The sequence below is a fragment of the Natrix helvetica genome (genome assembly GCF_964273705.1).
Source record: "Natrix helvetica genome assembly, chromosome: 1".
NCBI lineage: Eukaryota > Metazoa > Chordata > Lepidosauria > Squamata > Natricidae > Natrix > Natrix helvetica.
The window spans coordinates 167,870,084-167,885,063 of record NC_138548.1 but is presented as its reverse complement, the minus strand read 5'-3'; the positions used below and the strand labels follow the sequence as shown (position 1 = coordinate 167,885,063).

Below are 14,980 nucleotides of genomic sequence, written 5' to 3'. Positions count from 1 at the left end.
TTTCAGCAACAATTTTTTATTTTAATGTTTTTATGGGCTAGAATTTTTTCAATGTTTATATAATTACTGGCTTGTATTATTATGGTAAAAATAATTGTTTTATTATGCCCTACAATTACATCATTAAAATAAAACAAAGTTACAATTTAAAATCTCTAACCACTACTTATTAGTATGGTAAACCCTTAATTTACCAATCTTCATTAAAAATTGGTTCATGAAAGCAATGGAGAAAATTCATTTACTGTTTTATGTATCCCCTTTGCCATTTAATAGACATTCAGATCTAACAATTATTCCTTCCCCTCTATTGTTCTGTGAAATTGAGGTTTTGATGTATTTTGTAGTCCATTGAGCAGCAAATGGCACATAGAGAGTTTCCAAGGCATTTGACCTACAAAGACACAGGTGCTGCATAATAGGTACACTGATGATATCAATCAAATATTGCAAAAGGCAGAACACGGATCTGACCAAAGTAACGTTTTAAAATAGTATTAAAGAAAGAAGTTGATATGCTTTCAGTTTTAAACCTTAATACTTTAAGAGCCAGAGGGTGGAATTTGCTGGCTCATTATAAACAGGAGTTTGCCCTGTCAATCTTACTTGAGGTGTGCTTTCTTCCTTGATGTAGGGAGAAACCACAGGAAAGAGATTTCATCTCTAGGTGATGAAATAACTGCTGGAAAACAATCAAGCTCAAAGACACTAAAAACCCAGGAGGTTAAAAATTATCTAATTGCCACAAATAAAATCTGGCAAATTATAAAACTGAAAAATCCAGAAGGTTTGAGATAAAAGGAGGAGGGTGGGGGGGGAAAGCGGAACTGAATGGCAGGATTATACCTTTTCTCTGCAGTACAGGAATGTCTGCATCACTACTGGAACTAAGCATCCAAATAATATGTAACACTCATTTGTTTAAAGGCTCCAGGGTTACTTACATCAATTGGTGACTTTGAATATTTCAACATTCCATTGTCCAGAACAAAAAAGCGCTGCAGAAAAAAAATATGTAGATCACAATGCAATGGAGACTATATAAAGGTATTAATGAAGACATAAGCACACTGCATGCAGCAATAAACATCATTACAAGAAATGAAGGGCCAAGATAGGGACAGATTTTCCTAGTTATTTGATTGGTCTACATCAGCTTGATGGAACATGGTCAATCAATCAATCCTAAAGCTAAATCATTAATGTTGATTCATGAATTGAGCTATGGTATATGGCAATACAATCCATCACTTTTTTTTATAAATAACTCACAGGATCATACGGGAACAAAGTATTTTCAATATGGGTAAGAACAAGACCTACTGTATGTAGTCCTCTTGAATAAGGAGCCCTGATGTCCCCAGAGCAGAGAAAGGAAGGATCTATTGCCCTTCAAACTAGTCTAGACAAGAAGCACTAAACAATGCTAACGCTACCTTTACTGTAAGGTTATAGAAATAAAATCTGAAAGCACTTTTCACATTGTTTTCCTTCTAGAAAACTAGGGAGGGTGCTTTCTGAGATGCTTCCTACACTCTTTTTCCTTCTCTGGACTGAGATACTTTGGTGTGACAGTTATCCAGTCTGCGGCTCTTTCTCTTGCTTCCCAAGGTCATTCCAATAGATCATGACAGAATCAGACTGACACAAGCAGCACTGCAGCATTTGATGCAAACCCTGCCTCTGCCTATGTGCATTGTGATGTAACAAGGGTATCTCAAAAAAAAAAAAGAGCAGCGCTTCAGATGCAATACTGCTTTCATCATTCTGACAGAAGCAGCAAGATTCTGCGGCTTGTACCAATAAGGGGCCTGTCTGAATTTCTGAAAGTGTCTCTGTTTTATTTGACAGAATTGAATCGAGGCATGCATGGGGCAATTTCAATAACCCTACTGAATTACTGCGTCTGAAAGCTTGACTAGAATTGGGTTTCTGAAGGCTAGGATCTTAAGCAACTTTACTTGGCAGAACCCTTTAAATGTTTTCCTGCAAGTCTTTGCATCAGGATCAGAATTAAAAGACACAAAGGCCTCATAAGTCAAATTGATACACTTTTTTTAAGAACCATTCCTGTCAAATGCTTCTCCAATCTCAGAGAAACTCTTACTTTCTTAAACACTTACAATTTACCCAGTTTCATATATCATACTGAAGGATTTCTGTATCATCACTTCATTCAATAACTGTGATGGAGTCTGAACAATTCCTTTTTACAATAATCAAACCAACATTCAATGAGACAGGCAGACAGATATTATTGAGTATTAAGAATAGTTAAGAACTAATACAAACTAAAAGAGAACAATAAATAAAGAAAAAAAGAGATAAAAGCTAAAAATACAAAAAAGGTAAAGAAAAAAAAGGAAAGTAGAAAAAACAAAACATTAAGATAAAAGAAGTGACTTCCAATTGTTTTCTCACAATTATATTTTAACCTCTCTCTCTCTCTCTCTCTCTAAGATTAAACCATTACTCTCTTCTTTCTATAGTCTATCTAACCTTTCTAATCATGCAAACCATAAATCATAAGTCCAGAAGTCTACACTAAATGTAGATACTGGTTTTTTCTTCAATCAAATATGTCAATTTAACCACTGAATTTGGCATTTTCTATTCCATACCAGAGATATATTTCCCTCTGAATCACATACATCTTCATAAGTGAGTACAATTTATATTTCAGTCCATTTTATCTCTCGCTTTTTCTCTGACTGTGTGTAGGTCTATAATTGAGTAGTACATATATATGCTGACGCAGTTAAATTTCTGCAAAGGGCATATAATCACATGATAACTGATTGTTTCTAGACCCATGAGGAACTGAGGAAGGTTTAATCATGTTCCCTTGAATGCTGATAGAATTCAACGCATTACATGAGTGCAAAACGAAGAAAGAAGTCAGTGAAAGCCTCCTTTAGATTCTGTCATCAAATTCAAGGTCATGTAGGCACGATTCAATGACTGCTCCTCAGTTTCTGACAAGAGTTCAATTTGCTACAGTTCATGATGAATTTTGTGTAATAAATGAAAATAACAGCACGTTTTACACATATTTTACCTTGTGCCAGCCTTTTAAAGGCCATTTCCTTTTCTTCAGCATGAATCCTTCATGTTTGTCTGGCTTCTGGACATTAGTCTGGCCAATTTTCAAGCCTTCTATAATTTCCCAGCTGTCTGGCTCCTGAGGAAAGTGGGGAGAAGAGGATGGAACAGAACCAAACAGATCAAAATTTCAGTTTTGTGGTGCCTATTATTCAAGCTGTTTTGGCAACCCAGTGTACATTTACATAAAATCTATCCCACTGAATTCAAGAAGATTGCCTTTAGTTAGCAAATAAATAAGAAACCGGATATTACATAAACCACACTGAGAACAAGAATGTTCCAGAAGTATATGCTAAGGAAATTACTGAGGGACTTCCAAGGTTAAACTATATACCCCTAGGAGGTACCAGTTTTGGCAGCATCTCATTCCATTCATAATTAATCGTAGCTAAAATAGCTTTAGTTCTATTTGGGCTTAGTTCTTTTCCAAAAAATGTTTGGACGAAATCTGGTTTGTATGTACTTATCTAAAGTTGTAGCAAGCAAAGATGTTATCCATTTGCAAATGATGAACCTAGCATAACTTACTGGGTACATCAAGGCACAATAATTCTAGGAACAATATTTTAAATTATAACCATATTCTTTGATTAGAAACAAATGACAAGGGCTGTTTTGTAGCATTCTGCCTAGCAATAACTATAAAAATCATGCTACTCATCGTGTTCAATCCCTTAAATGTTTATAATAGAACAGAGACTTGTAAACAGCACTTCTATGAATTACTGATATAGTACAGGGATACATTAAAGGATTGTGTTATGCTGAATTCAGTCTTCAGTAAAAGGTTTTTCATTATATACCTTGCAGTATTTATGTACGAAAGTGTTCTCAAAATCTCATGCAGGTAGTCCTCAACTCACAACCACAATTGAGCCCAAAATTTATGTCGTTAAGTGAGGCATTTGTTAAGTGGGTTTTGCCCCATTTTACAACCTTTCTTGCCACATTTGTTAAGTGAATCACTGCAGTTGTTAAGTTAGTAACACAATTGTTAAGTAAATCTGCTTTCCCATTGACTTTGATCATGTGATCCCAGGACACTGCAATTGTCATAAATATGAGTCAGTTGCTACATGTTGGAATTTTGATCACATGACCATGGGGATGCTGCAAGGTCGTAAGTGTGAAAAACAGTCATAAGTCACTTTTTTCAGTGCCACTTCCAACTTCCAAGCAACTGAAGCAATCAATTAACTCACCAAAGATCTGAGCTGGAAAGGATGAAGCTAGAAATGGTTCCAATCAGGGTTCTCACTTAATGATTGAATTATGTTAATGATAGCAACAGGGACTCTCATGATTGCCCTCACTAAGGAATGTGGTCACATGACACCATGCTTAATGACCTGTTTAACAATCAGGCACCAATTACCACTGTAATTCAAGGTCGATCTGTATGTTTCTTGTAGTTTGCTTAGTTTCATATGATTTGCCTTTGTTCTTTTGCCAGGAAGAAAATGCATTGATAGTAGTCATTCATTTTTTTTCTAGTGCCAGAATTTATGAAAGCAGATGTATTGTGTTTTCATTATATGCAGCACTTACATTATTTTTCAATTAACTAGAATAACTTTTGATTTTAAAAAGCTGTTTCTTAATCCAATTTTTCTTCCTCGTAATGCATATGAGAAACATATGTTTCAAGAAGCTCTAGCATGTTTTATCTTTATAGTTTTCTCCAAAGTTTCACACTTTCAGTATAGGGCTGAGCAACCTCTGTTAGACCTCTACAGTTATGAAACCCAGCAATGACGATTCAAGATGGGGAAGATGGGGAGGATGAAAAGGATACAAGTAGTCCTCGAATTATGACCGCAACTGGGCCCAAAATTTCATTTGTTAAGCAAGGCAGTTAGATGAGTTTAGCCCATTTTATGACATTTCTTGCAACAATTACAAAGTGAATCACTACAATTGTTACGTTAATAACAAAGTGAATCTGTCTTCTCTATTGACTTTGCTTGTTCAAAAGGTTACAAAAGGTGATCACATGATCCCAGGACACTGCAACCATCATAAATATGACCCAGTTGCCCAAGAGTCCAAATTTTGATTACATAATCATTTTTTTCAAAGCCATTGTAACTTTAAAAAATCACTAAAATTTCCTGACAGTTGGAACAATTAATCAGTGGAACAGCTTGCCTCCAGAAGTTGTGAATGCCCCAACACTGAAAGTCTTTAAGAAGATGTTGGATAGCCATTTGTCTGAAACAGTATAGGGTTTCCTGCCTAGGCAGGGGGTTGGACTAGAAGACTTCCAAGGTCCCTTCCAACTCTGCTATTGTATTAAACTGTATTAGATTCCTTAGAATGAATTGGTATAATTAAAACTGGCCATAGAAGGAACATGCAAGATCCACTTCAAATAAAAGTCCTTTAATTGAATTTTCCTCCAAAATATAATTTATAAATATAAACTATTTATATGCATGAAATGCAATCCAGAAAATACACTTTCAAGTTCTTTTAATATTTGTTTAAAAATGCCTGTATTCTTTAAACATAATCTGAATCCTTCTCGTTTATCATTAGTCCTAGGATCACTATTTTTGTAGAAATGAAGATTACCTAGAAAAGCCCTCAAAGCAGACTTTAATGCAAGCACTTCAGTGCTTCAGTACTTTGAGGAATGGCACTTGGCTTATAGTATTGCTACAAGCAAATGATTTGCATAGCCTTATTGAACACCCTCAATTATTAAATTGGGGGTGTTCTGCAACCATCTACTTATGCAGGAACCAAGACTTTACTTACCTTAGATACAGCGATTGGCTCATTCTCTAACAACTGTTTCCCAATAATCAAGTCTGCGCTTCCAACAGAAGCATTTCGCTCTAACACATGGCCACTCTAAAACACAAAGAAAAGACTGGAGTAAATTTTTGTCATTGAAAATACTTAGTTGTTATATATAAGTAAGAAGCTTTGAGGGAATGGGGAAAAAAACATTTATTCTAATAAACATTTATTCTAATAAACAAAATAGATAAATTATTTTCAAATTTTAGTACTGAATGTTATTTCAGTCAGCATCTTAACATTCAACAGACTTTTTCTGCCAACTTAAGATAGTATAATTAAGTTTTTTTCCTTAAAATTTCCAAAATTACATTGAGTTAATATAAAATGGCTTATGTCTACAGCTGTCTTGCCTAAAGTACAACAGGAGATTATGTACATACTCTTCTGATATAAAGTGAACATGTGTGAGGCAAGAATGGATTCATGTGCAGGAATATTATAATTGGGCTGCAGAAATTCAGACCAGCACAAACAGGGCAGCCAAGATGTACAGAAAAATCTGATTCTTTCCCACATCTAGTAGTTATCTGGATTTTTTTCTCCCAGATGTGGGATTAGGGATAACCCTAATTATGATGGCAGATGCCATCCATAGCAGAGCATGTCCATTAAACTTCACAGATGGATAATTTAGGAAAAAAATGTGATGAAATTCTGAGTCCATTCACTGTATACACTATAACAATGTGAAAATTAATTAGGTAAAAGTACGTCAAACTCTCTCTCTCTCTCTATGCTTGGAAGATAAACATGAGTTTGATCCTGCCTTGAGTTGAGTTGAATTAAATCTGTCAAGCACAGTACTATAAAGCAGAATAAATTTATTCTTGATGTATCTATTTTAAAGTACAAAGACTTGAATATCTGTCTTGCAATGTTCTTTTGAAAGTGTGTTCTTTTAAGGTGACTCACTTGTTCCTTATCAAAACATAATTTACAGAAAATTAAAAGAGTAGAATATTGAAAGAATCTTCATTGGGTGCTTGATATTTGCATAAGGAAATCATGCTCAGTTAAAACCTCTTGAGGAAACAATTACACAAATATACAATTTGTCAAAAGAAATTTACAGAAAGTTGGTGGTTATCTAAGGGAAGGTTGACAGCAGACTATTGGGGGCACTTTAATTTGGATTTTTGCATTGAGAATAAATTGGGCTCAATGGATTATTTGATCTCTTCCACCTGTACAACTCTAGAATTACACCGGTTAATCAGCTTCTGCCTATTGAATTGCAGCACTGGGCACAGTCCAACTGGCTTATTCTTGATCCAGGAAAATTTGACAATATGCTATGATATATAAATCTATTCTTTGGACTCTTGCTTTAAGACAATAGTGCTCTCCCTCTCCTTCTCCCTAATCTTGGATTTGCTTGTCTCATCTGAATAGTATAAGATGAAAGTATGCCCAAGAACACTTTCACTAGCTGTATAGTACAATGACAGCAAATGATATCAAAACATTGTACCGGTTCATAACTTTCAGATCAGATTACAGTAATGTGCTCTACTTTATGATGTTCGTCCATTCCGCAGGTGGCTGGTAAGGCCTATGTGGGCATGAAATGTTCTACTTTACTTTATACATAGTTTAGGAATTGCAGAGTCAAAATGCAGGAACCAGAATGGAGTCTAGGGCTAATAAAAGAAAATTTTATACCTTTTCCTAAGCAGTTGAACTTTTTACTTTTATTTTTGGAGAGAAATAAGTACTGGTTATCAGTACTTTAAAGCTTTAATTACTTAGGCCCAGCCTTAAAGATCCATCTTTTCTTATTGGGTTTTAATAATGCTTTTATATTATATTATATATTATTTTAATGTAGTTTAGTGATTTACATTTTATTCCAACTACCTCAGCCATTTAGTAAGAATAATAGAGAGACAACATCAAGAGCAAAATAGATGCATCATGAAAACAACTGAATAGCAAACGTGACTAATGTTTTATGGGAGACAGAAATTTTTCTAATGACAGAATTTAAAATGATCAAATTAAGTTCAAGAAATGAAAGACTAATTAACGCATGATGAATGATTACTGGAATACAATACTATCAATTCTGCATCTTTCTAATGCATTTTCTTAAATTGGAGGTAATTAACAGGGACTAATTTTAACATAACCTGGGGATAATAAAACAATTTGTAATTGCTTGTTTGTGAATTATGGATCTCATTTGGAATTGCCACTGTTCTTCCGTAAAAACAAAAACTGGTTTTTTTGGTGTGAGTAATGACATTATTTCAAGACCAGGCAAAAGAATAATTAATTATGCCTTAGATCACATTTTTATAATTATTTTAAACATTAATATTACATATAGAATATATTTATCTTTCATCTAAAACATATGTTTTGATTTGGAATTAATAATTAATGCCCAATTCCAAATTATGTCTGTAAATTCTGGCTCAAGTCACAAAGATATATTCTATAAAGAATGATATAACCATTTATGATCTCTTCCTTATAGACAAACTAACAGCTCTCAAGGCAGCTCTGACAGGAAAATTTCCTCAGAATAGCAATGGGTCCCTTGTGGGAAGTCTTGGGAGAGGCATTCTTGGGAAGTAAAATGTCAGGCATTACAGGACCAATATTTCACTTTGATACACTGCTAGCCATTACCAGCAGTATTGCGAAAAAGAAAAGGATTGACCCTACCAGTACTGTTTGATCATAAGGAATCAAGGAATGGCAGCAGAGCATCTGAAGGAGGGTCAAAAATAATTCAGTATTGTCAGAGGTGGAATAAAAAAAATAAACTAACAATGTGTTTCAACATGTTTCAACAGGGTAGGTAGAAGAATCAGAGAGGCTTCGGGGATAAGGTCTCAAGACAGCAGTAGAAGGTATTAGGCAGACTGTATAATAATCCAATATGAGTGGATACACTAGAATAATATAAGATAAAATGGTACTAGAAAACCAAAGAACTAGAGAATTCACAAAGGATTTTGCCATTATGAATTACAGCTATCTTTACTGAAACATAATTTTATCCACTGACTCACTTTTTTCTTTAAAAGGTGAAGTAAATAAAGAACGCCACAACTAACTTGCAGGATTTCTACATTCGTAATTAAAAGAACACTCTTTCACTTACCTGCCTAGTGTCCCATTGGGAATATGATGAAGAGGAGTCAGCTTTATGTGATGGTGTGGAGGTTCTGTGAGCAGGAGAAATACCTTTCTCTTCAGAACTCATCACTGCAGCTAAATTCTATGGGCCTCCTTTCACAGATCTAACACCACATTCCGTTCAGTTTTCCATGGAAAGAAGAAGCCAAGTGATTTTCAGCATTTCTCCCAGAGTCTATTCTTTACATGGGCAGCTCAAATTAATATAAAAGGCATCCAAACCAAATCTTGAAGGAGAAAGGAAAAGAGAAAGTGATGGTATGCTCTGTATTCGTGAATTAGCATGAATTAGCGGGAATTAAAATGTCAAACAAAAACAGGTCTCTTAGGTTCCATCTATCAGCCCTATGAAAAACATTTAATCTCAGTAAATAAATGGCAGTTTCTAGTCTTCAGAATAATTACTACTTTTTTCAACAGCAGAATACCTCCTCAAATAATATTGATTACTCTATTCCAATGATTTCCCAAGTGACACATCATAGTATCTTGCAAATGAATTGTTAAAATCTGTTTTCTCCACTCTATCCCATTTCAGCTTTATTTCTTTGGAAAGACATATATTGTAAATGTATAACAAGTGTCATTCATAGAACAGGTTAGAAGCAAAATAGTTACAGTAATCAGAGCATATTTATTTTCTCCACAAATGAACATTCAGTGTTACCAACAAACAGCATTTGCAGCATGTTCTCAATAACTTTGGAAAAAATAGACATAACTGCCTGTGAGAGGTATATGTATAGGTATATGTATATGCATATGTTTTGCCTTTATTATTTTTATTATCATCCAAGATGCCTTTCTCCTCCAATTTTCCACACAATAACAAGCCTGTGAGGTGGACAGGCCCAAAATCACCCAACTGGCCTTCATGCCTAAGGAAAGGCTTGAACTCACGGTCTCCCACTTTCTAGCCTGGTGATGCCTTAATCACTAGACCAAACTGATTCCCAGTAACAAAATATGTATGCTATGGACCATTTTCATCTTTATATGGTATACTATTTGATATCTATCAGGGAAATACTAAGCATAACTACTTTTTTCTTATATTAGCTTCCTTGTTTAAAACAGACGCATGTACAAATGTCTTTGACCCACACTTTCCTAAAAAAAAAGGGGGGGGGAAATAGTATCTGTACTAATTTGAGAAAGATCAAAGCATTCTGCAGTTGCAACTAATTCAACCATGATTTGCTTTATTTTCACCTCCTCCTATTATCTCATAGTTTCAAAGTAATGTATAAAAGAAGAAAATAGAGTTAACTACGTCACAAATTGCTACTAAAGAAAGGATCAGAGATATTTTAGCTAATATCAGATTTAAGTCACCTCAACTCCAAAAGAGATATTCTGGAAGTATTTTATACACAAAAAAACCCTAAACAAATGAAAAAATATATTCTAAAAATATATATGAAGTATACCGGTATATAGTAAAATAAATATAGGCATCACACATTGCTGTTAAATGCTGCAAATCAGATGCAAAATGAAGAACAGTTAACTGTTCTGACATATTTATGTTCTTAGTTCATATACCACAAACTGTCTCTGACTAAGTCATATATTTGTCTGTTACAGAGTTTAAAATTACTGTCAATATTAGCATACCGCTTAAGAAGAAACACAAACACGTTTTGCCCAGCTTTCTATCAATAACTGTATCCCTATTTTATTTCAGAGTTATCTATCCTAAGTTAAAGCTCTAGACATCAAATTTTTTTTTAAAGATTCCAGAGTATCTGGAATTGTATTTCTTCTATAGCTCATCTTACCACTAAGCTTTGTCTCCTTCCCCACTTTATTCACAATTATAACTTTGGAATAACCTGGATAGCCTTATGAACATAAGGCTATCCTTTGTGGCCTGATATGTCAAATAAATAAACAAACAAGTAGGAGTATTTTAAACCATTTCCAGAGCTACACTCTTCAAAACTGATTAAAAATGTTAAGTTAATAGTAATAGGATTCAAAATAAATAATAATAATAATAATAATACACAAGATTTAAATATTATATGAAACAAATTCTTCATGAAACTTTGCTGTCATGAAGATTTGAACCATGATTGGATTGTCAGTTGTAAAAGACAAAATAGGGGGTAAAAGAAGACAGAATATGAAAGTCATAGGCTTATGAACAATTTTTGACATTACATCTGAATGTCATCATGGAGCACTGAAATCTGCAGGTGTTGTATTGTTGAGTTTAATAGTATATTAAAGTGATCCCAATTACTGGAAGCAGTTCTTCCTTATTATCACAATCATGACTGAATCAACATTAAAATTACTGATGAACATCTAACGTGGCAGATAAAACTGAAACAGCATTAGCCTATAAATTTTATTATCCTTTAAAACTAGTATCCTTCAGTGAATTTTATTTGTATAAACAGAATCAGTTTTTTAAAAAATGATGGCTGAGTCAAGTATTAGTCATCAGAGGTTATGGCTTCAGTTGTAATAAACAGCACAGCATACCACAAAGGGCTACAAGAACAATTATATTTGTACTTTTCAAGGCCACTTTCAGATGTGTTTTTAATACCAAGTTAACTCTTTCACATATTCCAGTGTTAATTCCCAAACTACCCTGCATTAGTTTCACTTCATAAATGAGAGTAAATGGAATATTTTGAGAATGCAGTGCTAAATTTAGCAGCGAGTACCTAAAGGTTTAATTTGGTTCATAGTTGTGGAAAAATCAACAGAACCCAAATTGGTTTTCCCAAACACAGATTTATTTTCAGCAATGTTTTTTAAGCCGTTGGGAAAACAAAATTCAGTGTCATGCAATTTTTTTTAATCAAAACAGGGACTAGTCGAAGAGGCGACTTAAACTTGTACAGATATACCTCAATTTATGACCATATGTTCAGCGACCATCCAAAGTTATAGTAGCGTTGTTACACTTGTTGCAGTATTACCCACAGTCACATGATCAAAATTTGAGTGCTTGGCAGGCTCCCCGAATTTATGACCAGAGGGATGCTTCAACTTCCTCCAGCCTATCTCTCTTCTCCATCTATGCCCTTTTAGCTCTACATCTCCCTGTGTTCTGCTGCTTAAGCCGACCTTTACTGTATTCTTGCCCCCACTACTGACAAAGCATGCCCCGTCTGGTTACCGGGTCAGGCTGGTGTTGGCATAGTGCTACGAAAAAGAAAAAAACAGCCCCAGAGCCACAGAACACCAAAACTCTCCTAGGGCTGGACTTCAGCTGCAAAGAAAAAAGAAAATCCACAGCTATGAAATGTCAAAAAGCTCCTTCACACCATACTCCTGGGCTGAACATCCCAAACGTCTAACAGAGTTTATTATATTAATTAAATTGACTATTGGAGTAGAGGAAGAAGAACAGAGTAGTAAGTTTTCCTCAACACCCATGGATGAGAGTGAAGGTTACACTCACACATAATCTTGCTATTTAATACCGAATTAATCTCCAGTAAATAATACTGAATCTGTATTCGTAAGTACAGTATATAATGAATTAGTATCACCATGCGTAGCTTTTCAAAGAAAGGTTGTATAAATTATTAATACAGGTAGTCCTCAATTTACAGCCACAATTGAGCCTAAATTTTACGTTGCTGAGACATTTGTTAAGTGAATTTTGTCCCATTTTACCATCTTTCTTGCCACAGGTGTGAAGTGAATCATTGTAGTTGTTAAATTAGTAACACAAATGTTAAGTAAATCTAGCTTCCCCATTGACTTCGCTTGTCAGAAGGTCGCAAAAGTGATCACGTAATCCCAGGACACCGAAACCATCATAAATGAGTCAGTTGCCAAGTATCTGAATTTTCATCACTTGACCATGGGAATGCTACAATGGTTGTAAGTTTGAAAAATGGTCATAAGTCACTTTTTTCAGTGCCATTGTAACTATGAATGGTCACTAAATGAACTGTGGCAATTCGAGGACTATCTGTATTATTTGTTAGTATGAGGCTACCCAACAATTAGATAGACGGTTCCTATTCTAGATTGCTGCTTGCTTGGACACACAAATAAAAGCTACATCATTAAATGTCACCTTCAGAATGCCTATTTATTTTAGCATCAACCACAGAGGAAACAAGGCTCAGTGGCCAAGACGCTGGGCCTGTCGATCAGAAAGGTTGGCCGTTCAGCAGTTCGAATCACTAGTGCTGCGTAACGGAGTGAGCTCCCGTTACTTGTCCCAGCTTCTGCCAACCTAGTAGATTGAAAGCACATTAAAAAAAATGCAAGTAGAAAAATAGGAACTACCTTTGGTGGGAAGGCAGCAGCGCTACATGCGCCTTTGGCATTTAGAAATGCCGGCCACATGACCAGAGAGAAGTCTTCCAACAGCGTTGGCTCTTTGGCTTTGAAACGGAGATGAGCACCGCCCCCTAGAGTCAGGAACAATTAGCACATACGTGCGAGGGGACTTTACTTTTACAAATCAAACAGGGCTTTAAATATATATATATTTTAAATCGTCAGTTGTCTGTATTGTATGGTGTGGTATGCCTTGTCTGACACTAGCTTTCTGGAAGTCTGTGACATCCATTATAATTTAAGTTTTCAAACAGAGATGATGCTTTAATTATACACCACATATCTTTTCAGTGCAAAAGATTCCTTTCCTAATATAAGCTTTTTAACAGCATGCCAACAGTTTCTCGCTCTCTTCCAGATTTGTGCCAGAGAAAACTCTAGTGGGTACACACAAGTATTTTTGAAGGAAAAACCTTTGACTGCTTTAACACTATCTCAAAGTGTTAGGAAAATACCATATTAAGTATCATAGCAAGGGCCTAGAGATAAAACAGTTGTAATTACAGCACTATAAAATCTAAAAGGACAATTTCTATGATAATTACAACAGCTAATTCACCAATAGAAATGGATACACTCTGAGTCTTGCCCTTTTAAGAAATCCAGATCCGTTTTGTATTTCTAATTAGATTTCTCCTAGCAGAATATTATGATATAATTGTCAGTGCAACTCAAGATGCAAAGATTACAAACCTTATACAGTCTATGAAAATATGCAGAGACGAAGCAGATTATTGATTGATTTGATTTATATCCCACATGAGCTCCATTTTACCTCCCACCATAGAAACACTGTACAATAGAGATGAGATAATGAGTGAGTGTGTGTGTGTTTGTGTGTGTGTGTCAGTGTCTACTATTTTTTCAGCAGTGAAGGTAAACCTAGACGTTCCCAATTCTAGACTTGAATACAATACTGGACCATCTAGCTCTCTAAAAAACATATAATGAATGAGTACAGGAGAAAACCCAAATGGACAGCAGAATGAAGAGCATTGCATGTTGCGTAGTAAGGCAAGATTTTATTTCTTCATTATGATTTCTGATTTTCTACAAACTGTCTGGATCAGCTATAGATACAGGCATGGAAAAACTATTTTGCAGGTGAATTTTCATACAAAATTATAAATAGGCAGGGAGATGGGACTCTGCACTCCCATAAAAAATAAATAGTTGGCATAATTAGTAATGGTGCCATCCAAGTTCATTATAAGCTCATAGAAATTACCATTATTTATTTCAGTAGTAATCTGAACACAATAATAGGTGTGTGTATGTTGGTGGATGATCTCTGGAGGGCGAAGGATGGGGGTTGTTCCTCCATTCTAGTCCTGTTAGATCTCTCAGCGGCTTTCGATACCATCGACCATGGTATCCTATTGCGTCGGCTGGAGGGGATGGGGGTGAGGGGCACCGTTTTGCAGTGGTTCTCCTCCTTCCTCTCCGGTCGGACGCAATGTGTGTTGGCGGGGGAGCAGAGGTCGACCCTGAGGCCGCTCACGTGCGGAGTGCCACAGGGGTCGGTCCTCTCACCTCTCCTATTCAACACATACATGAAACCGCTGGGCGAGATCATTCGAGGATTCGGGGTTGAGTGCCA

At 35.4% G+C, this 14,980-nt stretch overlaps 1 protein-coding gene across 8 annotated transcripts in view; it reads right to left on the bottom strand.

The window, feature by feature from the left end:
* OSBPL6 (oxysterol binding protein like 6) overlaps nt 1-14,980 on the bottom strand; it is a 101,892-nt gene that overhangs the window by 63,679 nt on the left and 23,233 nt on the right. For all 8 annotated transcript variants that reach the window (XR_014173902.1, XM_081936513.1, XM_081936511.1 and 5 more), the window contains exons 2-5: nt 9,026-9,287; nt 5,866-5,961; nt 3,059-3,181; nt 945-998 (exon numbers count right to left, since the gene is read on the bottom strand). Coding sequence is in view for 7 of the 8 variants with exons in the window: in XM_081936513.1 (XP_081792639.1) it covers nt 945-998; nt 3,059-3,181; nt 5,866-5,961; nt 9,026-9,127 (375 nt within the window). In the remaining variant the exon portion in view is untranslated. The remainder of the gene's footprint in view (nt 1-944; nt 999-3,058; nt 3,182-5,865; nt 5,962-9,025; nt 9,288-14,980) is intronic.